This window comes from Ursus americanus, chromosome 3 (genome assembly GCF_024610735.1).
Source record: "Ursus americanus isolate L20-20 chromosome 3, mUrsAme1.1.p, whole genome shotgun sequence".
Taxonomy (NCBI): domain Eukaryota; kingdom Metazoa; phylum Chordata; class Mammalia; order Carnivora; family Ursidae; genus Ursus; species Ursus americanus.
Genome location: NC_142129.1, coordinates 3,521,572 through 3,547,434, shown reverse-complemented (window position 1 = coordinate 3,547,434; position 25,863 = coordinate 3,521,572). Strand labels below are relative to the sequence as shown.

Sequence of the window (25,863 nt, the reverse complement as noted above, 5' to 3'; positions counted from 1 at the left end):
ATGTCTTTTGGAATTGTCAAAACCAGAAGATATATTTAGGGCTCTTTTGTGTAGGACACACAGAATCGCCAGTTAGGATGGAGGAGCAGCCGTGGTCTTAATGATGCAAGCAGCCTGCACTTTCTCCTTCTGCGATGCAAGAATCATCTCAAGGATGCCTTCGCTCTGAATGAGTGTTTTCTTCTTTTGACACTGCCTGTAGAATCTTCTCCGCGGTGCTAAAAGCAATAACTATTGTGTCTCAGCGGTTAGAGAGCACACTCCTGTCCACTTGTTCATGCTTAGCTCACACCTTTATTTGCAAAATCCCACGCCGACATAGAACCTACAGGTAAACAGGGAGATTCAGGGGCCTGCCGACATTTCTAGAGTGACTGAATCTGGTCTATGTGATTATCATCATTGTCAGTCTTTGTAGTGTCTTCTTCATCTGGAATTACCAAATATAACGCCATTGTCGGTATATAATTTGCCACCCAAGCAGGCACAGAGAAGGTGCGGTGATCGATAATTATACTGGGAAAACAGGCATAAACTGTCTTCCCACACAGGATTGAGCCACACACCAAGTCATGTCTCGGATCATTTTGGTGAATTCCACCCCCATCCATAATAACAGAGGACTCTTTTTTTAAAATTTATTTAAATTCTAGTTAGTGAACATCCAGTGCAGTATTGGTTTCTGGCATAGAATTCGGTGATTCATCACTTACATAGAACACGCAGTGCTCGTCACAACAAGGGCTCTCCTTAGTCCCCATCCCCCATCTAACCCATCCCCCACCCACCTCCCTCCATCAACCCTCAGTGTGTTCTCTATCGTTAAGATGACTCTTATTAAATCAAGTAAATACCTTTTTAAGGTCACCTATACTTTTCCTTAGAATGTCCTAAACTTTGAAATCTTCTAAGCCTGAGAAATATTGGGATACACATGGATGAAAATAAAGTCTGTTTTTAGACCTGACAAGTGAATGAAAACCCACCCCATCTATAACCCCCATGTTTTCAGAGGCTTTGGAGGGTTTTTTGTTTGTTTTTCCAAAGATGGTCAATTCTGGACTTAAATTTTTAAAAAAACGTTTCCCTCTACTTTTCCTCCATGTGGGAGAAGTTGAATGTTTGACCTTTTTAGCTTCTTCCAGCAATGATGCCATGACGTGGGAGATTGCTGAGCACGTGTCTGTAATATGTGTATGGTATGTATTAAAATATTAAAAGCCTCTGAGGCTGTTACAAGTCATCACTCTATGCATAACCAGTTGATCACAGGGCTGTTTCAGTATGTACCTTCCAGACCTTGATTTACTCCTTCTGACTTGATGGACTATGGCCTCTCCAGCCCCTTATGATCATATTTCTTCTTCCTGCCCCATGCTCACTGTTCCCTCTCAGCTCCGGGGCCCTCTGCACTCACCTCGGCCAGACACGTAGCCCCTGCCAACAAGCACTGGGAGGCTTGGGAAGGAGGCGTGTGACGTGAGGACACCACTTATGCAGAGAGGGTGTGCGTCCTCACCAGTTTCGGGCACTTTGACTCCTTCTTAGAGATGTGCTCAACTTGTTGATTGTTTTATCTGGTCTTAGACTCATTTATCAGTTCCTTGTTGAATTTCTTCTTCAGTAAGGGGCTTCCCCTAGTTAAACTGAGAAAATAGTTTATTATTCTGCCAGCCAGGGGATCACTCACAAAGCATAATAACAGGGGAGACTGTAGATCTTTGTGTATCTGGAACACGTTGTTCCAGACAAAGCTTATGCCTGTTTTCCCAATTATCGATCACTCCACTTTCTCTGGCATTATATTTGCTAATTCCAGGTCAAGAAAACATTACAGAGACTGCTTATTATGATAATCACATATGCTAGATTTAGTCATTCTGGGAATGTAGGGAGGCCCCTGGTTGTCCCTGATTGCCGCTGTTTACCTGTACGTTCTATGTCAGCATGAGATTGTTGCAGAACATTTCAGACCTCCGGGCGTGTGTGGTGTCTAGTTGAACAAGACACACTGAGTTTCCTGGCATCACTCCCAGTGTTGATACAAGTCCTAGCCTGTTGCTCGTGTGGCTTGATTCTTCCAGATGGAGGTAGCTGAGAGTTTGGAAAACAAAGCTGGAGTCAGAGCAGAAAGACTTTCCGAGACACGCCCTTCTCCTCCCACCACCAGTGCCCCTGCCACTGGTCCAGAGGCTTGGAGGGCTGGTTCTGCTGCTGCAGTATTCAAGGCCTCTGACATACAAGCAGCATTGAAGGACTGAGAAGGGAGTTCTCAAGAAACAGAATCCCTGAGGAGGCACGTGCCATCTGCATGGTAGACAATAGGGAGGAAGCACAAACGTGGCCTCCCATAAAACCCAGTAAGACGTGCATGGAAAACGTAGTAACACGAACGAGAACAGAACCTTCCGAAACAGTCATTAATATGAGAACACAAGCCGGAGGGAGTAATGGTGCAGGATTAAGAAGCATTATCCAGAGTGTGGTGCTCGCTGACGGCGATTTCCGCTAGGGCAGCACCGCTGAGAGGTCACGCTCAGCTGGTGTTTGCTCGTTGGATTCCAGAGTCTTCTTGGGTCACTTTATCCCTTCTAATTAATTGTCTGTCTTACAAAGGGATTTGCTGCAAGGGACTTTGTGGATTAAGAACTATACATGTTTAGCTAAAATCACCTGGGTCCAGAATCCTAGGTTTCCGATGTAGACGGATGGATTTCAGCTGCTGTAGAGAACCCTCGGTCAGGTGGGACCGAGAGAACACACTCCTGTGGACCAGTCAGGTCGGTCCCCTATTGCTCTGATGTGGGGGCCCGAGGCTGCTTCAGCATGGGCCACTCTGTTCTCGTCCCCTCTTTACTGAGATGTGGCCTCCATGTTCAGGAGCCTTGTAACCGTTTGCAGAAAATCTCCAGCCCCTGCTTGTTCATTTGGCACAAACTGACTGGCACCAACACCCAAGGGAGAGTGGCCTGATCAGTGCGCTGCACACAAAGGTCGGCTGCGGTGAGGCACCGAGGGGGGAATTCTCTCTGCATTGTGGAGCCCTGCAACTTGCTGGTGACTGTGCTGGAAACCACTGTCCCCGGGCAGTCACGAGTCGACACTGCGGCAGCCGGAGGGGCTGCAGCCCACGCTGTAGCAGCCACTTCCTGACTCCATCAGGGTAATCTGAAAGACCTGTCACGTGATGCTTTCTTTTTTTGTTGTTTTTTCCCCCAGCTTTCCTGAGCTGTAATTGACACAGAACACTACGTAACTTTCAGGGGTACAGTGTGCTGGTTGATGCACTTCTGTGTTACCAAGTGATAACCACGCAGCTTCCTCCTGCCATACAATGACCCATTTCTTTTTTGTGGTGAGAACATTTAAGATCTACTCTCTTGGCAGCTTTTAAGTATATAATACAGTATTAACTGTAATCACTATTCTGTACATTTAAGCCCCCAGAATTTACTCATAACTGGAGGTTTATGCTCTTTGACCTTAATGTGATACTTTAAATAATAAAAATGTATGTGTCACCTCGAATCTGTCCAGAAGAAAAAGCAGGGTGTATTTTGCCCATGCGCGCGCGCACACACACACACACACACACGCATTGTATTCAGGAAAAACAGCAACATAAAGCAATTTGGGAAGTATTTTGAGCCCTGATTATATAAACAGCCAATTTTGCCTACCAATTTAAGTTAAAACTATGTGTAGCACTTTATTGAGGCAAATACATTTACATTTTTTCACTTCATTTAGAAATATCCCCCCCTAAATAAAAAAAAAAGGTTTACTTCAAAAAGACAGAAGAAAGTACTGAGGAGCACAGTTGGAGAGAAGAGGTGTCAGAACTCGGCACCTGCTCCCATCAGTGCCCAGGGCGGCAGGTTCACCCCAGACATGGCTCCGACATGTTTTGTTACCCCGCTGCTCTGCACGTGGATGGGAAGAAGGACTGGATTCCTCGATAGGAACCCAGATTCCTTGGCCCCAGCCCTGACGTTATACATCAGGGTACCCCAAGAAGAAACCTGTCGATCTGCATAGACACAGTACCCTATGAGACTCTCCTCATCACTGATGTGTGGGGAACACTGGAGAATCTGACAGAAGCAGGCACATGTGGCCAGGGCTGACTCTATCACCAGTATTTGACACGTTAGACATAGAGTCCACCTCCGTGAATGCAGAAATGTGGACAACACAGTGAACTGTGAAATCACCGCTGCACAGTTCCCAGGGGGACTTGTGAGGACTAGTAGCCAGTGGAGATACACATACCAGGAACAAGGGGCAGGTCAGTGGCTTAAAGGTGAAGAGAAAATGGTAAGTCAGAAATGGAGCGAGCTGTCTTCAGATTATCCATGAAGAGTCATGATCGGGGCAAGAGAAGCCGGAAGAAGGCAGGCATGCATGCAGCAGAAACCATAATGAACAGTTTGTCCCCAGGTGGGCAGGTGTGTCAGCCAGTGGACCGTAGAGAGAGGCAAGGTGGATGGTTGACCGACAGATGAGTAGTGGTGAACAAAGAGGCCATCGGGGTCGCAGGTGCAGAGGATAGAGCGTCACAACGATGCACAGGTACTGAGGAGCCCTGAACGTGCCCTTCCATCCTGAGCACTCTTCCTTGGCCCTGGCAGATCTGCAGGCAGGAGAGGGGAGGGAAAGGGGCTGTTGGGAATTGACATCAGGCAGATAATTAGAAAACAACAGGAAATGTCTATCATGCTGACCTAGAGGGAATCAGGTTTAATTTCTGTAGTTTTTAGGAAGTTGGGTTCTTGGCTTCATATTCTTACCAGTGATTTTCAGAAGGAAAGCAATCGCCTAGCTCTGGATTTACTGCCGTTGGAATGGATGCCAGTGGGTCCCTCTCTGGTGCAGACAGTGTAGCAAAGGTTTGGTTATTGACAGACCCTCCGACCTAAATGAGGAAACAGACAGGAGGGGAGATCACATTGCAAGTCTCTGTGAGGGGTTGATGAGGCCCCTGGATAAGGTTGTAATACCTGCCCCCCCCCCCCCGTTATAGCACTCCATCCACAAGTTTGTTCTTCCAGAGAGAACTGAGACCATGTGAGAAAGCTCACGTACTCCACTTTGTATTTACCTCATCAAGTACAAAAAAAAATGAATTTTTTTAATGAAAGTCCAATGACGGTGAAAATTTGGGTTTATCACGTTTGGGACATGATGTTCTTAGTGCCTTGGTTATGTAGTGCTTGTGGGTGGGTGGTGTTAGCATGACCTCCTTGTATTCTGACCACCACTCACCACATTTCAGATGGTCCTCTCTATGTTTTCATGCATCAGAGGAACCATATTCTAGGAGTGAAGAACTCCGTATAAACTCTTGGCCTTGTAAGAGAGGTTCTCCAGTGTTCGATGCAGCAGAATCACTGGGGGGACTTGTGGAAACATAGATTGCGAGGTCTGCTGCAGGTTCTGCAGCTCAGTAGGGTGATTTGTATTTCTAACAAGGTCCCGGGTGATGCTGATGCGGACAGGGGTCATACTTGGTGGAGAGTTTCCTAGGACTGCTGCAATGAAGTGTAAAAAAACTGGATGGCTTCGAACCTCAGAGACTTCTCACAGCTCTGGAAGCCAGAAGTCTGAAATTAGGGTGTGTGCAGGGCCATGACCCTGAAACCTGGAGAGGAGAATCCTTCCTCGCCTCTTCCAGCTGCTGGTGGTGGCTGCCAACCCTCGGCAGGCATCCCTTGGCTTACGGACCCGTCACCCGGTTCTCCAATCGCATGGAGCTCTCCCTGTGTCTTTTCGGTCCACCCTCTACATGTGTCTGTCTCTTGGTCCAAATTTCCTCTTTCGGTACTAGTCATATTGGATGAGCTCTCCCCTCCTGATGACCTTATTTTAACTAGCTAGATTACCTCTGTAATGCGTATATGTTTCCACGTAAGGTAAAATTCTAAGGCATCATATAAGGTAAAAATCTAAGGTTAGGACTTCAACATTGCATGGGCGGGGGGACATAATTCAACCCATAACACTTGGAGGACCCCTGCCAAACAGGTGCTCCACTTTTTTTGATCATGGCATAGAGTAAGACAGTAAGACCATTTTACATCTCAGGCTAGTGTTCAAATACACGTACAGAACTAAAAAGTCACAAAGTAATACTCTCACTGTGTGTTATATACTCTAATACAGTGTGGGTTTTTTATCCTATTCTATTTCCTTTTTTAAAAATGACCCTTTGCATTGACTCTGTGACCCAAAGATTGACAAACACTTTTCATCAATGTCGTATACAGTAGATTCCCACTAAATATTTACCAGAAGTATAAGTTAATATTATGGACTAGCCCACATTACCAAAGGATGTTATAAATACAGACCTCATAATTTTAGAGAAAAATCAGTGTTGAGGATTTTTCACAAGAACATCTTTGCAAAACCAGCACCTCGGGGACTCTGTCCACCCATTTATAAAAGCAGCCCTGCCCTGCCCCAGAGCCCGAGAGCACCACTCTGGGAGTGCCCTGCCTCCAGCTGTTTGGAGGTTCTCCCAAAGCGGCGTGATGTGGTTCCAGCCCCTGCTGCAGACCCTGCCGCTGCACTTAGTGCCACAGTGCCACGTCTGAACCACTCTCAGCGCAAAGCAGTCTCCACACGTGGTGGCCCTTGGGCCCCAGTTCGCAGCTCCACCGCCAGAGGAGCCCACGGGACTGAGTTCTTCACTGCCTCCCTCCAGGCTGGAGAGTCCTGCTGGGGACCGAGTCTGAGCACCATAAGCTTGATCCAACAGTGGATCCTGTTGACCTGCTCTTGCCATGTCTTTCTTGAGAAACGAGCATTGTCCACTCGGCCCAACATCTTTCCAGCCGGGAGTGCGGGGAGTGAGTGGGGCAGAGACCCAGACAAGGGGCTGAGCTGGGCAGCTTATAAATAGCCATTGACTCTCAGTCCACTGATTCCTGCCCGACACGTGGTGGTAAGACTTGTGCGTACATAATTGTAGTAAATGTGATAAGGACATGAGAATGCTACAGAACATGGCTAACAGAGGCAAGAGAAGAAAAGGAATTTGCAGTAACAAACCCTTCTCATTTCTGTTGTTGGAGGGAGTCTCAGAGCACTTGACTTTCAGTGTCGTGAGAGGCCAGGGTTCAGTGTCATGAAATAGGCTAGGAGAGGCTTCGAAGAAGCCCATGAGCTGCTGTGGGCAGAAGCCTGCCCAGCACATAGTAGGGATAGCTTAGCCTGGGTTTGTGGGACACAAGCATACTTGGCTTCTCCCCCATCACCACTTTTGGTTCTCCTTTCTTCCCATTTTCTCCCCATCCCCAGGACCTACTTAGGATTCTGTGCTCTTCTCTGAGGCCTTGATTTCAATTGGCTGACTGCTTGTCCCTCTCAGCCGGTTGGCAAATTGTGGATCTGGGGCTAATCTTCTCCATTCTTCCCATCTCCCTATTATTCTCTTGAGGATCCATCCCTCAGGAGAGCCCTTCTGGCCAGTAAAGACACAGTGCTGTGGGTGGGAGAAGCTTTCTGACCAATATGTTATAGTGGAAACAATTCTAAGCTAAATGTGAAAAGACACTAGCTACCCGGTTCTCTTCCTTTGACAGCATGTGACCTGGGACCAATCAATTTGTGTCTTGGAGCCTCAGGTTCTCATTTAAAAGATAAAGAGAAGCCACTTCAACCACAGGAGCAGTTGTTGGGACAGTCAAGTTAAAGGGTCTAGAAAATGTTTGGGTCCTCTGTTCTGTTCCATTGGTCTATGTGTCTAATATAACAAAATAAAAATTATTAAAAAAAATAAAGGGTCTAGAAAAACCTTTTGTAAATTTCTAAAGACTTACACAGCATAAACAGGATTTCTTTATTTTTATCTTGGAGAGCCACAAGGCTGGTGTTGCATGTAGTATATCAGATGAGAAAGAGGAGACAGTACATAGTGCAAGAAAAAAAGGAAATGTTGTGTTTTCAAGCAAAATGAGAAGTGAGTCAGCAGAAAGTCCTGGCAGAACGACAAAACAGAAAAGGTGGTGAAGGAGGACGCGGGATACCAGGACCAGTATAGAGATCAAGCACCTGTTTCTTGGTGAGCAGCCACGGAGAAGATGTGGGTGCGACAGAGGTGGGGTGGAACCCATGCACACCGGTGTGCGCCCTTGAAAATCGGTTTGGAAGGAAGTTCTCATGCATCGCTTCCTCAGAATCTCTCCCTGGCAGCGCTGGGACGGGTTTCATTTGTTTCCGGAAGACGAGCCTCAGACGCATGGATGCGCTACTTGAATTGAAATGTCCAAGCGGAGACAGAGGAAATGATTAAAATAAGAATTGCATGGCTATTTCTGGATGTCAGAGTTGCTCTCAAGATGGATCTTTGGGAACATAATTAGAATCACAACTGAGATTTTTACTGTTTGTCTCTGAAGTAGAAGATATGTGTGTAGATGTATCCTCATTTTTAATCGGATTGCTTTATACGCGTGTTCTCACCTTAACTCTGCTAAAAAGCATCATATGTGAAGGACACAGAGGGTGACGGAAACATCGTCCGTTAATAAGTTAGATGATGGGGACCAGTCACAAAAGATTGAATTAAAGTGAACTGGGGGTGGGCATGTGTGGAGAGCAGAACGAGACACTTGAGAAGACAATGGGTTCAAGAGGGTGGCACCATCTCTTCTTTCTTAAATTTAAAAAGTTTTCTGGAAGGCCAGTTATTCCAGGAGGAAAGAAGTGGAGATATAAATATTGAATCCTAAGGATTTTTCATTACTTTTATATTTTGAAATTGACAACTGTGTCCCCTACATTTTAAGTCTTGCCTAGATTGTTACACTAAATTATAAGTTCCATCTCATGGGGGAAGGAAAGGCGTGCAGCCAGGGGAAAAACAAGGAACGTGCAGTTCATATTTCCTACTATTTGTCTTATATTGTAGGAGCTAGATATCTTTACTTTTTACTAAATATTTCAGTTTTATCTCCTTATTTGTGGTCCTCTAGAAAACATTTTAAAATACCATATAACAAGAGGTTTAACTTCATGGAAATGATATAAAACAAGTTGGTAAGGTGTGTGGAAATATGTACCAAATGTCATCATTAGAACATGGGGTGATTGTGGCTTTCTGCTTGAGGCAAGGAGGAGCCTCTCTGGGAAGGAAGGCCTGGTTCATTCAGGAAGTTTTCCGTCATCACTCACTCCAACATCAAGGTTTGTAATTCACTAAACCATTGGCCATGGAGCGGGACCAGAGATCAGGAGGAAGTTAGAGAATTTGGCAAGGCGTTCGTTGGGTCTCTGGGGTGTAGTGCCCGATAGAATACATGAATGAAACAGGAGATGGGAAATCAAGCAGAGGATTGTGGGTAGGGGATGGGCTGATGGGGGAAATAGGTGAAGAGGATGAAGAGCCCACTTACTGTTATGAGCACTGAGTTATACATGGAACTGCTGAATCACTATATTGTACACCTGAAACTAATATAACACTGAATGTTAACTATACTGGAATTGAAAAAAGAGATCAATAAAAAAGGCAAAAAAATAAAATCAAGCAGAGGCTGACTCTGGCATGAGACGAGATGTCTACAGTATCTTGGGAAGGAAGGAGTGTGAATTCTATGTGTAGGAGGGACACGAATAACTCCCATCACAGTGAGGACCTTGTCAGGCAGACGTGTTAAGGCTTGAACTCATTGATCCAGGCTTAGACGGCTGTGACCTACACCAAGGTGCTGTGAAGTTTAGTCCCCAGCCAGAGCAGGGAGAGGTGAGGACAGAGGGGCAGCAGAGCTGGCTGGGCACTTGAGGAATTCTCTGAATGGGAAGGAATCTTCCTGGTCACCCAGGCCAGTCTCACCACACCCTGCATTCTCCCTAATGCTCCAACAAATGTGGCTTTCATACTTTCGTTAACAGGGGCTGGTAAGCCTTTTCAGTATTGGGTACCTTTAATTATGAAGCTAGCATCGTTGGTCCTTATAATGTGTGCTCGTCAATGTTATTTTTCCCCTTGGAGCAAATGAGAACAGACTTGCTCACGCTTACTCATGAAACTCTTTAAAACCTTAAAGATGGTCTGCCATCTCTCTTGAGTCTCCTCTCCAGGCAGACCACCTGCTGTCCCTCAAATGACTCACACCGAGTGGCTTTCTTTCCAGACTTCTGCCAACCTGGTCACATTCTCATCTTCTCTAGCATATTTTGGCTTATTGGTCTTATTCCTTGGGGAAAAAAGGTGACACCATCAACTGGATCCAATTCTCCAAATTTAGGGGAAGAGTTTCTAGATAAGATACTCATAATTCCTTCCCAAAAAGACCTTACAAACTGGTTAGCTCTTGTCCCAGCCACACTATTAAAGATGTGCTCTTTTTTTTTTTTTTTATACAAAGAAGGACCTGGATGGAATACTCAGGGGAGTCTTTCCCCTGAAACCCCACCTGATTATTAGCCATTCCATAGAGCGAGTCCTGGAGGGCTTCTTGGAAACTCAGCAGCTGCGACGTGGTGGGGAGATCATGGTAATGGATCAGGATAATGGATGGAATTAAGTACTAAAAGCCAAGATTGCAGGGGTTTGTTTTTTGTTGTTGTTGTTTTTTGGTTTTTGGGGGGGAAGACTATATCAAGACCAAGATTTAGGAACACACAATGTAAATGCAGCAATTCATGATGTATTTTTGAAAAAACGGGGCATGTGCTTCCTTGCCCCACTTCTCCCCAAATCAACTCAAAGTGGGGGCACCCGGGTTCAGGGATCATTGCTTGATCTCCTCTGCCTTCTTAAAAGTGATCAGGACACAAGGAGACTGTGGGAGGCATTGAGTATGTCTGTTGCCTTGACTGTGAGCTTGAGATCACAGGTGTTCACTTATGTTCAAACTCATCAAATTGTGCACAGTAAATAGGTGCTGTTCTTTGTATATCGATAATACCTCCATAAAGCTGTTTTTAAATGTTCTGAGGCCACTAAAGGAACGTTTACAGGACATTACCTTCAAGAAGTACCTGTCATGGCCCACAAAGCCCGGGGTTGAAGTTTGCAGGCAGGTTGCGTGCTCTCTCCCAGAGGACAGACTACTATGTTGGGTGCCAGTAGAACTGGGAATCGCCGTGCCAGATGGGACCTAATGAAATTTCCTTCCCTGTTGGTAACAGAATCCCCAAATTGTGAGGAGATAAACCTTTTGGGTAAACGTTTCATTTTCTCCAAATCTAAAATAAGAAATCTCACATTTTCCAGCTTCCTTTTAGAGTTGTTCTTTTTCTCCTTCAGGTTTTTGGTTTTTGACTCGTCATTACTGACATCACACGCAGATCATTTTTCTTCTTTTTCTTTTTTACCATCCAATTTCCAAATCTCAGTTTCTTTTCCCTGCCCAGTCTTTTTCCTGTGTCTGTCTTTCCCAGTTCCCAGTATTTTTAGCCCTCATTCACTTCTTACCGGATCTTATTTCTTCAACCATGTGTCCCAGCCCTGGTGGTCTTGATCCCAGCTGGGGAGAATCTTACTCCAAGCTCATCTACACCCGCTGGTACAATTCCCTCTATGAATAGAATATAGGATCAAATAAGAAGGCAATTGCAGATGCCCACTGGAGTGATCTGCTTGGTAGCCCACACGCCCATCCAAGAGTGCCCCAGCAATGGCTGACCAGCCTCTACTTGAATTCCATCAGTTCTGGGGAGCTCACCACTTCAGGGAAAAATGCATCCCATTATTGGGACGCTCCAGTGAGTAGAGAGGTTGTGCTGACCAGGAGCCCAGTCCAAAGGGCAACAATCTCAATTGTTTTGTGGCCTCTGCCATCCCTCGAAACTGGTCAGCTCCAACTCTGCTATTTGCAGTGGGATTCACATTGTAGAGGAGAAAGAGGTTCGTGGATTCAGTACAATGCTAGTAGCTACATCATATGGTTCTCCTTAAGATTTAAATAAGAGAATTCTTTGGGTTCTTTTTTTCATGGTTTATATTTCCTAAGCAAATACAGCTCTTACCTCTCTTTTATGGAGGAGGAAACTGAGGCTCAGAGAGGTTAAGGAATTTGCCCATCAGGTGAGTAGCAGGCTGAATCGAGCCTGTGCCTGACTCTAAAACTGTGTCATCAGAGTAGTAGCTACACAGCTGTAGCTGTGTCCTGCCCCCAGATCACTCCAAACCACTGCCCCCAGCACTGCTTCCAACTCAGTGCACTGTTAGGAAGAGAACTGTCATGGCAGTGGGGAGGTTAGAGAGGAGCTGGAGGCTGGCAGGCCAACTGTAAGGTCATTGCGTTACTCAGATGTCCAAAACCAGGCTACTGTTACTGAGGGTAGAAAATGTGGTGTGAATTTAAGAGACATTCCAAAGTTACGTAGTCCAGTGAAACTTGGAAACCAATGATACACGGACAGTGTAAAAAAAAAGGGGGGGGGGATGGGAATGGTTGAAGCTAATTCCAGTATTTTTCTACTGAGACCCCAGGTACACGGATAAATATAAAGAGACCTGTTAGCAGGAAATAGTTTCTTTAGTTTTCAGATTGTAGAATTTGGGATAAAAGTTTTGGGTAAAAATATCCACGTAGAGAGGCCTAGAACAATCTAAAGATAGGACCCTAGAACTCAAAAGATAGGTCAAGCATTAAAAATGTATATTCAGTAAGAATCTGCATAGGAAAGCAAAAATGGATGGGCTCTGCCAGACCAGAGGTGTAGACCAGCAAAGTGAAAAAGCCCCAGGGGTGGCGGGCTGGTGCCTGCGTCCCTTGAAAGGGTCTGCAGCAGCAGAAAGGAAAGACAAGGAGGCCGGAAGCAGGAAAGCAGGAGGATATGGAGGCAACGGCCTGTCGGCCTGTCGTGGAATGAAGAAAGGAGAGCAGCTCCCATCATCTTTATCACTCAACGCAGCGAGATGGCGCAGACTGGAAATAAATCAGATGCCATCATGTCTGGCAGTAGAAATGCACTTGGAGATCGCAGATGGAGAACGTTAGGAATGTACTGGTTACAAGTGAACAGGAAGTGAGGCATTGCAGACTTTTCTCATGAAATGCAATGATCGTTAAAAAGGAATAGTTCAGGGAGGATATGACCAGGGATTTTTATTTTTGATGTGGGAGATTTGAGTTCTATTTTACAAATTTGGGAGAGGGAGCTGGGGACAAGGTGTGCTGAAATATGTAAGGCAGGCTCTTTTACAGAACCTATAAGGCAGGAGTCATGAGGTTCCCCAGGGAGCAGAAGGAGTGGCGTGGAGACCTCAGAGGCTGATCTTGGGAAGGAATCTGGTAGCTTCTTTCTGCAGGAGAGGAAGGCTGGAGGGGAGTTCTGCAGTGAGGCCATAGGGGTGAAGAGTGGGTGGTGGACCAGAGGAGGACTGAAGAGGTTAATTCAGTGCCATTGGAGGATAGATTGAACCGGAGCAGGAGGTCGAGGGAGGCAAAGAATGGAGTCGAGGAGAACTTCATTTTTAGCTCAGTATACTGAGTGGATGATGAACCCACCAACTCAGATAGGAACTATCAGAGGAGAACTAGGTTTCAAGGGTTGTTGGAGAGTTTATTTTGGAGAATATTGAGTTTTTGGTGCTTGTGAGGCATGAGGTGGGGATGTCTAGGTGGAAATGTGTTTTAAAACTGCAGGAGTGGTGGGGGCGCCTGGGTGGCTCAGCCGTTAAGCGTCTGCCTTCGGCTCAGGGCGTGATCCCGGCGTTCTGGGATCGAGCCCCACATCAGGCTCCTCCGCTGGGAGCCTGCTTCTTCCTCTCCCACTCCCCCTGCTTGTGTTCCCTCTCTCGCTGGCTGTCTCTCTCTCTCAAATAAATAAATAAAATCTTTAATAAAAATAAATAAAAAAATAAAACTACAGGGGTGGATGATTTCATCGAGGAAGAAGATACGAAGTGAGTCTGCATGAGTGTGCAGGGCGGGGCACGAGTGTGTATGATGAGGCTGAGGTAGCGAAGACCATAGACAAGTAAAAAATATGGCTTCGTGGGAGCAATGGAGAGGATAAGATGTGTGGGCAAATGTTTCAGAAACAGAAGAAGCAAACCAAATGTGGACTCACCCCATGACAGACCTTTGGTTATTTTTATTCCAATTATTTAGTGCCAATAATAACTATTTTTCGTGATATATTAGAAAGAAAATTTGCTGAAATTGCTTTCCCATCTTGTGAATGGTGTTTTGGGTAACAAGTTTTTATATATTCATTTTCCAAGGGAAATTTGAAAGTGAAGAAGAAACTAAAGTAACTCAAATCCGTGAACTTCTAAAAGTGCACTCTTAGAATAGTACTGAATGCAATCTTACTTCCAACTCTGGGCTTTTTTCCATGATCAGAGGTATTCAGAGGCTATTTTAAAGAAAGAAACATAAATACAATTGATAGAGACCAGGAAAAAAAAAAGTTTTGTCTTTCTAAGGAACAAATTCTTTCAAGGAGATGGAGGGTTTTTTTTTTTTTTTATTCCTTTCAAGATAAGGCATTTGCTCTTTGAAGAGCAGTCTCTTTTATGCCTGTGGTTCCTTTGGCTCCGGGTTGAGAGGATATTTTGCGGAAGAGAATGCTGTTTGATTGTTCCATCTTGGAGCAAATAGAAGACTGTCACATCACCCTCTCCCTTCGCTCCTTTTTTAAGAGTAGCACAAAAATCCCAAGTGTGCTTTCATTTCTAAGGGTCCCATTTGCATCAACAGTTCACTCTGGAAGGCTTCTTTCATACACATCCTTGGCAGATCCAGCATCTCAGGTCTTACCTCTTTTTGATGCTGTCCCATTTTTGTTGGAATCTTTCTAATTAGTGATTCAGTTTTCCAGATATTTCACGACATTTTCCATCCATACATGTTTTTTTTTTCTTTTTGCCCCGTAGTGCACACATAGAATGGAGAATGAGTAGTTCTCCTGTCTTCTTACCATTGCCCTTATAAGATTATCTTCTTTTTACCATCGGCTCCAGTCAGAAGATACTCCCAGGGCTGAATTTCAGAGTCATTTAGTGGTATGTTTAAAGAAGTGTGCAAAGATCAATTCTAAGTGTCTGTTTGGGAATGGCATAACCAGAGAATGAATTGAAATCACTGTTTCCAGAGGATTTAAAGCAATATTCCTTCAACCGCAAAATTTTGCCTTTTTGTTATATCTGTTGGTATCCTGGATTTTTCAGTTGACAGCAATCAACTTTGACTTGTAACTGAGTTAAGAGATATGCCCTTTGTTCAGGCAATTTCCAATGTAGTGATTAGGGAGAGACCGACCTCAGATCAAATCTTGCTTGAGCTTGATTTGAATTCTTAAGATTCAATTTTCCTGTCTTCAGAATGGGATGATAATACCTGCATTGAGTGAGTTCCTGGATGCCAAGGAGCTGGCACCCCTCTCCTCCGTGGATTCTCGCCACTCACACCCTCAGCTTCGTCAGCATCACCACCACCATCACTGTTGTCTACAGTCATTTCAAAGACTTCTTTCAAGGTTTTTGGTCTATGAGTGGACTTCCCCAGCAGCTCACTTCTGTACTCATAAGGAATTTGGTTTGATAAGGAATTTGTTTATTTGTTTGTCTTAGAATTTTCTGGAGATTTATAGGGAGGGAGTCCAGTAACTTACAAGTCTGTCCACATCTGATGTAATAGTTACCTTTTTTCCTCTGGATTTAGACGAGATATACTATTTACCTATTGCTGTATAAGAAACTACCCAAAACTTAACAGCTTAAGACAAACAACACTTATTATCTTAAAGTTACTGTGGGTCAGGGATTCAAGACCATCTTATCTGAGTGTCTCTGGCTCAAGGTCTATCAGAGTATCAGCCAAGCCCACATGATCTGAAGGCTGGACTAGGGATAACAACTCGGTGTCCAAGTGCCCTCATGTGGCTGCGGGCAAGACCCCTCAGCTCCTTGTGGGCTGATCTGATGGGGAAGCATCTTGGTCGCTCACCACGTGGACATCTCCTTAGGGCTGCCTAAGTGTCCTCGCTGCATGGCGGCTGTCTTCCCCCAGAGCAGTGATCTGAAGGAGAGCCAGCAGGAAGCCACAACACTTTCTACTACCCAGTCTCAGAAGTCTTACACCATCATTTCTGTCCAATTCTATTCAATCGAGTCCCTTGGAATTAGACTCCACCCCTCCTTCCTCTCCCCTGCCTCCTTTTTGCCTCCATTCCTCCACTTCCCTTCCCTTTCCTCTGTCCTCTGCCCTTGCTGTGCCTCACGTTCCTTTCAGCAAGCAGAGGTCACCTTTGCCTGCCTGGGTTATCACGAAACGAGTGAGATAAGCAGGAGGAACAGGTGGCTTTGGAGGAGAGCTTAGGCGCACCGTGTAACAGCACCATGTGTCCTGACCGCAGGCAAATGCAGTGTGTGGGTTAAGCTTCTGTTCTTACATCTGAGGGATCTGGTCCAGCCCAGAGGCAGTTTAGTCAAAGCACAGGGTCCTCGGATGGGCGCTCTCTGACCAGGAATCTGCTTAGGACCAGCCCTCCCTTCTGTGGGGGAAGCAGTACCAGGCATCACTTCAGAAACAGCAGAGCTAGGTGTGTGCACTCCTTCTCCGATGCGAGAGCAGGTCTGGAAGTTCTCCTTCACGAATCTGTTGCTTACAGGCTATTTATTCATAAGGAAAGCAGTATTTGGACAGATTTCCCCATCGGATGCCCACCTACCTCCCTCCAGCAGGCCACCCCAGGCCCCAAATGTCTGGTGCAGGAGTCTCAGGATCTTCAGAAGCAAAAGAGCTTTGGGACTTGAGGGCTGCCGTTTACTTCTGTGTCTGGATTCTTTTTCTCCAGTAACTGTGATCCACTACGATTGTCCGGAAGTTAATCCAGGGGCCCTGACAAGGCAGGGAGTCAGTGAGCTTGGCATAGTCCCGCCTCTTCTCTTTGTCGGACTCACTCCATCATCTGCACCCCAGTGCATTCCTCTATCCCATGTGCTTCACACTGGATCTGTCTCCCTGGGCCTCACCCATTACCTTTAGGAAGGTGGTTTTAAATGCTGGTCACTGAACATGTCCCCACACAGGGTGTTGACCCTCAGAAGTTACACAGGTGGAAGAAAGAGAAGTGCAGTACGTTCTTGCTTCAACCCTGCAGATAACCCACCACACTCCAACCTGGGGACAGTCTCTACCCAAAAAGCTAGAAGTGAAGGGTGCCAAGATTTCTTGAACTGCATGTTCTCCCCATTTTTGGTCATCCCTTGCATTCCATTCATTGCATTTATGGGTTAAGGAAGCCTCTTCTGGCTCAAGAGTTTGAGAGGCTCCAGGTTGGGGGTTATAGGAGTTTGGAAACAAGCCATGCTCCCTCTTGCAAATGAGTTCTTAGTTTATTGACCACTGTCTGAAGCTAAAAGACACACATCGCTTTGTACAGAAGGACAGGAGTTTGCCCGATTAAGCCTATCTTGGTTTCAGTCTTCACTGAGGACGCACAATGGAATTTGCCGTAATTGACAGAGCACTCCCACAGTACATGGGTCTTGTGGTCCTGTTGGGTCTAGCTGACTGTGTGACAGCCTCTGGTCACCTCCTCATTCGTCCTGTGCTACAGGCTATATGTCCTTGAGGTGGAGATCTGTGCCCCTGATTTAATCACAAACCAGCCAGCTATGGGGACATCAAGCCTCTGACTGCCCTGCCTGGTAAACAATGGCAAATGAAGAAAGTAAAATAAACAGGATATGCAAATTACCTTTCTAAGTAAATGAAAGACTTTGCCTCCAGGTCTCCTGATAACTACTTTTCCTCCACTGATGTTTTTTAGGATGCACAGTGATTTGAAAAATATCATGGTCACAGCCTTTGTCTCAATGCTTGCTTTTTTTTCTTTTTCTTTTTTTGTCTTGTCTGTTTCAGATATACCAACACTCCTACACTGGATATTATGTTCTGAGCAAAATTCCTCATGGGTAAGATTATCCTTTCATTTTCTTTTAATGAGAAGTATTCCGAACAAAGAAAGGGTAGAACCCTGAGTAGTTGCTTAGTTCGTAGAATTAAGGGCAAGAAATGGGCAACTTGATTCTGACAGTGAAGTGCCCTGATGTTGTGGGGTCTCCCGGGCTAACTGCATCCAGCGTCTCGGGGGTCCCACGAGTCTGGGTACTTGCCCATTTGTGAAGGCCCCATCCTAGAACACGCCACCTATCTCCTGTTCTGGTTGCCGAGGTTTCCCCTCAAGGTCCTGCAGGGCAGGACTGTCCCCCTGTGCGTGCCCTGTAGTCAGCTGTGTCCCTCCCAGGCACAGGGAACAGCCCCAGGACTCCCACAGGGTTCTGGTTATCTACATAATAGAGTGGCAACCCTAAGCTCATCCGGTCTCTCAAAAATGCATGATTTGGGACCCAAACGTGTGTGTGGGAAGGACAACCATGAGAGCACGTGTGATTTTACAAGGTTTTTGGTGCTGGGTGACTATATCCACACGCGGCACGGGGCTGCAGTGTCAGGAGCTCCTCTCCGGAGTCCAGCGGCAGCAAAGACACTGGTTCCAGTTGGCGGAAGCCATTTGTTGGGTCAGACACATGGAGAAACACCTGCAGAACTAGGAATGAGAGGCAGGGATGGCTTTCTGTTTCTCTCCCATCCTCCCCCTGCCCCCCTCCTCCTCTCCCCTCACCCCAGCCTTCTTGTTCCCCACCTCCTCCTCTTCTCCACCCCTCTGGGGCTTCTGTCACAGTCCTTGGAAAGGTGAGGGGCTCGGGAAATGTTCAGAGAAATTGAACATTGCTACGGCTGGTGTTGTGTGGGTTGCCTAGGAATATGTGAGGGAGGCATCTCATTTTCCTGAATTTAAGCAAGCAGCAGGAATTGCTAAAAAGTATTGTTTCATGAGAGCATGAACCAGCAACATGAATGTTTACAATGTCTGCTAAGTTAAGTCGAACATGGGCATCTCTTTGGAAAACAAACATGGAGAAAATAATTTCATTTGGGCCTTCAGACAAAGGAGAGACATGTAGATATGCAGCAACGTTGAGAGTAACAGTTTCTGTGAGACGAGTAGACCAATCAAGGTCAAGGAAACTGAAGACGAACCGCTGTGGTAAAAAATTGAGTATCCATAGGAAGTTTTCATTTAAAGCATATTTTAAACATAAACTCAGATGTTTTCCGCTAAGGAGGAATTATTCTATTGTTTTTTCAAGCAGATCTGCATATTCAAAGGTCACGGCCAGCAGGATATGATTATGCCTTGACGTTTAGGTCCCCTTGTGGGACAGTGGAACGTATTATAGATGATAGATATTTGTTCCATCGTCTATAAATTTGTAAAACTCAGAACTGTAAAAGCATTTTATGCTTCACACACTGTGTTAATATTTCACTACATCTGTCAGAGTTTAGAAAAAGTAGATTTGGACAACCTGACCCACACCAGCTGCAGACCAGAGGACGAGATAATCTGTGTTGACGACTTGGTTTGGTGTTGATGATGATGATAATTGATGAGGTTGTGGAACATAGGTGAGGTTCAGTGGGGTGAAGTCCGGAGTCGATGACCAAGAAAGAATTCTTGAGACGTCTTTGATGCAAAATTGGTGGTTTATTAAAGCAAGGGGACAGGACCCATGGGCAGAAAGAGCTGCTGCTGGGGGTTGTGAGGGGTGGCTGATTATATACTATGGGGCTGGGGGAAGGCAAGGAAAAAGGGAGGTTGAGAAAATACTTTCATATGTTAAAGAAGACTCACAGGATACCGGAGGCCTTGCCATTGTCAAGTTAAGATTGTTTTTCCCTCTGGCAAGGCGTTAACATTAAGATGGTTGGGAACTTCCTGGAGCCTGCAGATTATAAGGACATTTAATTGTATCTACATTCCCTTCCGGAAGCTAGGTTATTGATAGAAATGCTTCCTGCTTGTAAACTGCTAAAACATTTGTAAACTGAGGGAGACTTAAGTCTTGCAGGATTGTGATCTCTGTTAGTTAACTATTTGATTTTCCTTTCCTTAGCTTTAGGGCAGCCAGGGGTGCCTGAGGAATGTCTTGTACATCCCATGGTGGTGGTGGTGGTGGTGGTGGTGGGGATTGCAGGGTGTCAGTTTCTGCTTTGTCCTCAGCTTGCCTTCTGTTCATCAATAATGATCCCCCCGTAGAGAATGTCAACATGTAACGGGCTGCCATCAGTACTTTTAAAATTGTCACAGTAATAGTAATTGCCATCATTTATAGATTGACTTTCTTACGCCTTCACCCCAGCACAGCAGCCTGCAACAAAAGCATTCCTACCCCCATTTACAGGGAGAGCTGTCAGGCGTAGCTGCCCCGCATCTCCCAGCTCGTGTACAGCCTGGCTCAGCCCAAACCCCATGCTCTCGAGACAAGCCCTTGAGGGACGTTGGAGCTATAAAGATCAGGTTTTTAGTAGGGCTGATTTATTTCTTTGCTGAGGGCTTTTATACGATTGTCGTTTGCTGGAAAAGAACCCCTCATGGATGAGAAGGTCTGTGGCCCATCCCGTCACCCTGTGAACTGACATAGCGTCTCCAAAGCTGGCATAGCTCTACCACCCACCTCTCCCTCTTTGTCCTGAGGTCATTTATGGGAAATGAATCAATTCATTTCATATGTTGTCAACATCTCATTTGTATTAATGAGACCGCGGAAGAGCCTCAGGCTCCCGTTTTTGCGGCTTCGGGGACATGTGCAGCGGTCACCTGAGCAGGTGCTCCACCGGACAGCGGGAGAGGGACACAGCCCCATTCTAAGGCTTCTGCTCCATGTAGATTTGGGGTAGAGAGGAAAGCACAACTGTGTTTTTAAAACAAAAATAAGTCCGTGTTAAGTTATCAGGATTTACATTACTTATCATACCAAAAACAAAGAGCTTTCCGTGGTGCTTCTGGAGACTCAGATTTGTACCTTTCTCACGAGTTCTCACTTCTCTGTCCTCGCATCTCCCCTAAAGACTTCACTGTAAGCCCGAGGCCGTGCAATCTGCAGGGTGGGATTAATTGTCATTTATAACTTGAATTTTGTCTTGGCTTCAGGCTTTCCAACCAGTCACAGAGAAGGGTCGAATTAATTTTTCAATGTCCTCTGAATCTGGTTTCCTTCCTTTTGCCAGTGGCAGAAGAATTCAAGGAAGGGTATACTTTTTATTGTGTGGTTCACAAGCCAGGAGAGGCCCTCCCTGTCCCATGTGCTCACTTCCTCCTTCAGAGTTTGGACCTCTGTCTATGGTGGGAGCCGAGTCCCGTCCTTCTGCACGCTCTGCTAGGGTTGTAATGAGAACGCCAAGGCAGCAGGGTTTTCATCTATGCAAAGATCTAAAACCTAAGGGAAAATTTGTTTGACTTCCACATACTAAATGTTCAAAAAGCATATTCTTAAAAGACATGTATCTTTTACACAAATCTGTTTGCTAAGCCAGATTTAAAGCTAGTCATTCTTAACATAAAATGTTTTACTGAGTTTTTATATCAGAAAGTCAGCAAAATAAAACAATCTTCTGAAATAGAGATTATAGCCAGCTAAATGTATTCTATTAAGGACCCATCATGTGTTTTCATAGAAATATTTTTGTAGACTTGGCTACTTCTTGACATCATCCTGACGTGACTTTTTCTGGAATTAATTTTTTCTTTGGCTTGAGTGCTTTTTAAAATATAAATATATACTTCTGTATGATTACAGTTTCTCATGTTCGTTAGGATCATCCTGAAGATCATATGGACTGGTGAAAATTATTCCTTTATTTATTTATTTATTTATTTTTTAAAGATTTTATTTATTTATTTGACAGAGTTAGAGACAGCCAGCGAGAGAGGGAACACAAGCAGGGGGAGTGGGAGAGGAAGAAGCAGACTCATAGCAGAGGAGCCTGATGTGGGGCTCGATCCCATAACGCCAGGATCACGCCCTGAGCCGAAGGCAGACGCTTAACCGCTGTGCCACCCAGGCGCCCCAAAATTATTCCTTTAATAACAAATCAATTCTAAGGAAAATCTGGCATATCTCTTAGTTGGGTGGCATTCGCAATATGGGGTTTAGCAAACAAAGTAATAATAGAACAGACTCAAAGAAACATTTGAAGGTATTTGTACTTACGTGCCTGGCCATCTTCTATGGACATTGCTGCCCTAAGTTAGCTTACTTACTGGTATTTTTCAGGCACCAACCGTAATTATACAAAAATTGCACTCCTTTGGAAGTCTAATTGACTTACAAAGTCACATTCTGTATCTGTGAAAATTATAAACTGAGACATAGGTCCTTCTGCCCAGAATTACTGTCTAACTTTACGGGCTGGGAAGCCGAGGAGCATTCCATTGATTTAGAAGCTAGCTATCTGGTCTGATACCATGCGCACAGCACCCGGCCCCTTGCCATCTCCAAGTGTGACGCAGGAGTCAAGAGCTCTGTGGCCATGTAGACCTGAATCTGAATCCTCCGTCTGCCGCTGAACTTGATAGCTGTTTTACTTATGCAGACCTCAGTTTCCATACTGTTAAAAAGATGATAATGCTGGTGCTCCCCTCATTGGCACATTATAAGAATGAAGTGGGGGAGTGATGTATGCAAAATGCACAATAGAGAACTTTGCTTCTAGTGAACATTTGGGAATGTTATTTCTTAATATTGTAGTATGTAGGTATATATATTTGTAGTCTCATGATTAAATATTATTAGACTTTACTTTCGAGCCAGCTGAAATCCTTTCTCTTACAGGGAGAGGAATGATACACCCCTATAAGAGTAAAATTCTCAAAGCTCAGGCTTGTTCTGTGACATTTGGGTAATTATAATGCCCATGTAATGTTTTAATGTCTCTCTTAGAAGAAATGTCTGTAGCCTCAACTATCTGTAGTGCTCAGTGCATTCTTTTCTGTATCATCTCAATCAGACCTACCACAATTCATGTTTAAGGTATTCTCGTTTTGCCTCCAGTGGAAGCAAACATGGTGATGTAGGTCAATGAGTATTTACTGAAATGCTCCATTGAGTAACAAAAGCATGGTTGCCATCCTTAAGAAGTTCAAAATCCTGTTGAAAAGAAAAGACACAGACTCTGTCACAATATATAATCAAGAGGCCCAGGTGAGTTTTTAAACATTGAATGCAGAAGAGAAAGTTGTGGGCATCATGTCTCAGAAAGGAAGTCTGGCTGCGGCTGACCTCAAGAGTTCAACAAGTTATTTTTAATAGAAGGAGGCAGCAGATATTCCAGATCAGAAGGATCATTAAACAGACCTGACTTTTGCAATGAGCCAGCATCTTCTGGAATGGGTAGGGTTCTAAGCCAGGCCGCACCGTGGGTATTCACATGGGGCTCTGGGTGGGTAGAGATGGGTCGGGTGGGTTCTAGGCTAAGCCTGCAGTGCAGGGAACCTACACGTGACCTCGCGTGCTGAGTCTTTACAGTAAGAACATGGGGATCCTTCAGAGCAGTTGTGCTGATGATGGCAGGCCTGAGTGAGTTTCACGTGTACGTATAGAAGGGAAGGGAGTTTTGCAGCATGGATTCAATTAGGAGGCCTGGTGGGGAGTAATGAAGGCTGGGAATGTGGCAGAGCCCAGTCCATGTAGAAACCACTCTCAGACTGATGACAGGTAGCTGCCGTTCTCCTGGAAAATGAAGACAGATTTCCAGTCTTTATTGCACGTCTCTCTAATTAAATCTTTGGGGCAGCCTGTGTCCTGTTGTGAGCTGAGCCTGGTACATGAGAAGATTCAAAGTAGTGAGTTCACGGGGGGCAGTGATGAGAATTCTCTGCACACCTCCTTGCCTCTCTGGCTCGCCCAGTTTCCTTCCTGGCCTTTTTCTCATGGATCCCTGGCGGCCCTGCTGCTGGTCCTTCCAGGCAGACACATGCTGGCTCTGCCGAGCCAGCTACCTCACAGCTGCCAGAATTTTCATGAATAGGATTGTTAGTATAATGTTCTAATGTGGAGCCAAAATGTAGCAGAAAGTGATGTCCTTAAAATGTGGCTTCGAGTGTCTACCATGGCATCAAGGGGGGAGAATCCCAGTGTTACTGAAGGTCACACATTTTCAGAACCGTGGACAGCTCAGAGGTCTACATTGGTCTCCCTCTGTCTTCTTTTCTCCATCGTCCTCCTTCCCCTCTCCCTTCCTTCCTCCAGAATACAAACCTTAGCAAGCATTTTCAAGAGAACATGACTTTAGAGTCAAATAGATCTGGGAATAAATTCCCAGGCAGCCCCTTTACCTGTGTAATCACAGAAGAGTTACTTTGCTTCTCCAGGCCCAATTGCTCCATATATATGATGGAAATAAAATGCCTGACTCATAGGGTTCATGAAAAGGTTATAGGAAATACTGTAGAATAATGAGATGGTACATTTAAGTGCCTGCTTCAGTGTGTGGAAAGCACTACAGGCTCTATTCGTGGAGGAACCAACATCTTCCATAATATGGCCAAGTCTCATTAACCCCCCCCTTTCCTGTATTTCGACACAAAATAAATTTCATCCTCAATGTCAACTCTGATCAAGTGTAATGGCTTCCTGGGCTGAGTGTAAAAGTAGTCTAGAGCTACGTCGGGCTCCCTGGGAAACACTGTGGAGATCCACGCAGCATTGGGGGAGGGCTGGGAGACGTGTGCGATGCTTCCTGCGTGCCAGGCTGCTCCTGGGAAGGATCACGCCAGTGGTGTGTACAAGCACTGCTCCCAGACAGGGCGGGCTCCTGGGCGTCCACACCCCCACGTGTGTGCCAGAGCCTTCCTGCTCCCTGGGCAGCTGGCGGCCACATCCTTTGACCCTTCGTGGCCAGCGTCCACACCCCTCCTCAAAGCGTTCTCCTCCAACGACCAGACCTCCTAGGTGAGCATCTTCCCATTTCTCACGGCAAATGGCTACTCACCTTCTTGAAGTTATGTATTTTTTTTCTGAATGGAATGTTTGGAAATGTTTTCAATATACATCTGTTGCTGGACACATTCCTCTCCCTCGTCCTGAGGTCTCAGAGAGAGGGTTTCTCTGGCAGGGGCTTGACCGTATCTGCACCCCTGGGTGCAGAAAAGCCGTTAGCCACAGGCAAAAGGAGCCAGTTTCAACCACACTTTCCCACCGAATCATATGCTGCCCACAAACCCATTTGAAAAAGAAGTGACAATACGCATGTTCTCCTCATTGATCCTAAACTTCACGTTCCTGTCCCTTGAATCGGTCCCATCATAGGAGGCATTCCTCGGATGTTGGCTGACAGTTGGAGAAAACTAGCTAATTAAGCAGTGTAGACTAGGAAGAAGGTGCGTGCCAGGGCCACACCCCAAAGCAGGGAAATGAGAATCTCTGAAGTTAAGATTTCAGTTTGGCTCTGGGGTCCGCTGGGTCTGCCCCTCCTTCACTTGGCTGTCATCACTAAGTGTCGTTCTCTCTCTGGAAAGAAGTGACTAAAGTTTCCCCTGAAATGTTAGTTTGCTTGTCCTCTTGACAGACTCAGAGAGGGAGTGGCTGGTCTCAGATTAGCAGTAGTGGCGGCCTTTTAGTTAGTGGCATTCGGCAGAGGCTCCACTGTATGGAAACAAGAGAGAGCCGTTTGTCCCCTGGCTCCCTCCCCAGCCAGGGACTGGGGGACGCTGCTCCCTGCCCAGTGTCCAGGCCACCCGCCGGGGAGCTTGCCATGGGCTGCATCTAGTGGGATCGGCAGGGAAGCCGTCGGTTCAGATCCCTGCATTTTGCCAGGTCTGAGTCACACAAAGTCAGGGGCGTGTCTGCAGACCCCTTTCTGTCTATCCCCAGGGAGCTGGCCACTTCCCTGACGTCAGCCCTCTTCCTACTCGCAGACCTTCCCTGAAGAGAAGCGCCCTGGTGCACGGGGGTGGCCTGGGCGCCTGGGTCTGCCGGGGCTTTGCAGGGCGTGCTGGATATCCTTTTCTACAGAAGAGATGAGTGCCCAGCTTGTGCCCAAACTGCAC

General features: G+C 45.8%; 1 protein-coding gene across 4 annotated transcripts in view; it reads left to right on the top strand.

Moving 5' to 3' along the window:
• DPP6 (dipeptidyl peptidase like 6) overlaps positions 1-25,863 on the top strand; it is an 889,057-nt gene that overhangs the window by 676,775 nt on the left and 186,419 nt on the right. For all 4 annotated transcript variants that reach the window (XM_045792245.2, XM_087860659.1, XM_045792244.2 and 1 more), the window contains exon 6: positions 17,832-17,884. In XM_045792245.2, coding sequence (XP_045648201.1) covers positions 17,832-17,884 — 53 coding nt within the window. The remainder of the gene's footprint in view (positions 1-17,831; positions 17,885-25,863) is intronic.